Genomic DNA, 2,638 nt, shown 5'->3' with positions numbered 1-2,638 from the left:
TATATATAAATTATATTTTTTATGTTTCTTAGTGTACCCGCAAAGAAAGTTAAAATTACTGTCGAAATTCGATTTTGAAAGATATTTTTCCTTTATGATTTAAAATTAAAAGTTTAAGAAAAATATAGAAAAATATTGATTACGTCATTTTATTGATCATATTTTTGTTATAAAATTATGAAATATGAGTTTTTCAAGGAGCTCAAATGTTTAGTATTGGTGTTGTCAAGACTTAAATTTTATTTTAAAAATTCCATTTTTCATGTGGTGACACTGTTTGGCTAGAAATTGCTGCCAAAATTACGTCAAATCAAAACCTTCTCATAAAAAATGGGTGATATGTGTATCCAAGATAATATAATCCTTGTCACACTATTCTGTAAATATGATAAGAGGAGCACGGCTTGAACGTTTTCTAAATATAATTCTGTTCGTCCAAACTGCGACGATTATAACATCTACAACAAGAATAACAACAGCAGCTACACCAACAAATAACGAATGCCCCCGTATGATATGGTTACAGCTTTATGTGAGGTCTGATGTGTAGCAGTCTGTTTCAGCTTCAACTGATCATACATAGTATATCCAACGTCATGTAGACCTCTGAAGCACATTTAATTTTTACCAAAAAATGATCCAAATTACGTGAAAATGCACTTATGAGAATGTAATTAGATTTTACTTATACATACTGCAATTGAAACTCTGCCTCCAATTAACAATTGTGCCTGCCATTTGACAAGATTTTGCCAATGATTCAGTCACTCGACATAAAGCGATTTTCAGACTCGGTTCATCATCACCATATATGCAAATGTCTCGTTTACAGGAATCTAAGAAATTTTCGAACAAATTTACTCCATGATTGATTCTGCAAGTTGCAAATGCTGAACTGTTTGCAATTAGTTCACATTGAATTGTCTTTTCGTTACAACATTCGCTTGGGATTTTATTAGCTTCGCATCTGGAATAAAATAAAAAGAATTTAGTCATGTATCAAATAATGCTTCGACTAAGCACCATGAACGCGAACACAAACATCTGGGCATTCATATAGGAACTTCATGGCAACCTGAAGTTGCTCATAAATCTCAAACTTCTGCAGTAGAAGAGAGGTTTGTATAAAAGCCATATTTGCTACCTTTAATTCTGTTTTCGTATCTATCTCACCTATGGACATGAAGTTTGAATAACGATGGAAAGAGTTTGATAGTGAATACAAGGGACTGAAATGGAGGTCCTCTGACGGCTATCTGAAGTAGTGCTACTCGGTATTTTGTGTAGATAGGAGCTTAGGGAGTTTCTCCACGTTGGCTTAATACTTCGCTGTATTGAGAGGTCACAGATCCAGTACTGCAGATGTATGATTAAAATATCGCAGGAAAAGTATCAAACTATCACAAAATGGATTCTTCAAGTCGAGCCAATCGGCAGGAGACCTGGGAGTAGAGCAAGAACGAGGAAGTTCGTAGTCTCAATCGGTCATACAATCGGGAACCCAATCGGAAAGTGTACAAACAATTGCTTTTGATAAGACCCACTGGAGGTGCTGAAGGACTCTACTCTCCAACAACCTTCTCAGAAATAGGGAGTGTAGAAAACGGATGGATATCCTTAATATAAAGCATGTATAGAAATACGAATTCGGTAATATCAATGAAAAGGCTTTTCTTAATTCATAACATATTCAACTTACGTTGTGTCAGGTGTATCGTCTTCATCTGGAACTCGATAACTTTTCACAATATCTGTAAATTTCGTAGGGTTGTGTAATATTTCCTGCTCTGTCTTTTTGTGCAGTTCATCTTGATAACCGTTACAATCACCACAAAGTCCAGTTAATTTGTTTGCAAATGTTGCCGGAAGTGTTATGATCGCTTGATGAAATCCATCAAATTCCACTTTTAGACCCCACTCTGTTGTGAGTTGTGTCCAGCTAGCTGCGAAATGAGCTGAAAACTCTGTAGAGTCGAGGACTGGAAATGATCTTTCTTCTGAGTTTACCTGTTAAAGAATGAAGAAAGAATATTTTTAAATACCTATAATTTATTTAATTACTATAGAAGAATACGGTAGGTAATTTGAGAAAAAAAAACGTTAAAATTTGAATATTTAGAATGATTTCTTTTAATAACTTCACTAACATTTACAAGGTGTGGCTATGTGGTTAAGCATCTCGTTTGTAACCACGGAGTTTCTGATATAGTCTCACCTAATGGCACCTTTGGCAAGTTTCTTCTATTTATAGCCCCGTAGCCCCAGGCTGATCAATGCCTTGTGAATGAAATTGGCTTACGGAAACTGTGGAAACCTGTCGTACGTTCATATATATATATACTAGCAGTATAACCCGACCTTGTCCGGGTGTGACTTATTATGCCATCTACGATAAGTCTTGCTAGCTGAAAATCAACTAAAAAAGAAAGCCTTACAACGAAAAAACCCTTATGATGTAAATATGTTCATAATTCAAATGACGATGAAATTAATAGGGAAAGTCTGAAGGCTGTTTTGCATAAAATTATTAAGCATACGTAAATTTCATCCGTGTAATTGGCTATAGAAATGCTTGTGCAAAACAACTTTTTGCGCTGCCCTGATTATACAGAGCAGGGTAATCCCTTTTAGCAGGAAC

The 2,638-nt window shown here is 35.2% G+C and overlaps 1 protein-coding gene across 1 annotated transcript in view; it reads right to left on the bottom strand.

The window, feature by feature from the left end:
• The window catches only part of LOC128247367 (neurogenic locus notch homolog protein 2-like), a 37,659-nt gene that overhangs the window by 6,461 nt on the left and 28,560 nt on the right, over positions 1-2,638 (bottom strand). Inside the window, exons 15-16 of the mRNA XM_052966736.1 lie at positions 1,700-2,007; positions 696-967 (exon numbers count right to left, since the gene is read on the bottom strand). Coding sequence (XP_052822696.1) covers positions 696-967; positions 1,700-2,007 — 580 coding nt within the window. The remainder of the gene's footprint in view (positions 1-695; positions 968-1,699; positions 2,008-2,638) is intronic.

The sequence above is a fragment of the Octopus bimaculoides genome, chromosome 3 (genome assembly GCF_001194135.2).
Source record: "Octopus bimaculoides isolate UCB-OBI-ISO-001 chromosome 3, ASM119413v2, whole genome shotgun sequence".
NCBI classification, from domain to species: domain Eukaryota; kingdom Metazoa; phylum Mollusca; class Cephalopoda; order Octopoda; family Octopodidae; genus Octopus; species Octopus bimaculoides.
Note: the sequence above shows the minus strand (reverse complement) of the source record. Positions and strands in the feature narration are given on the sequence as shown.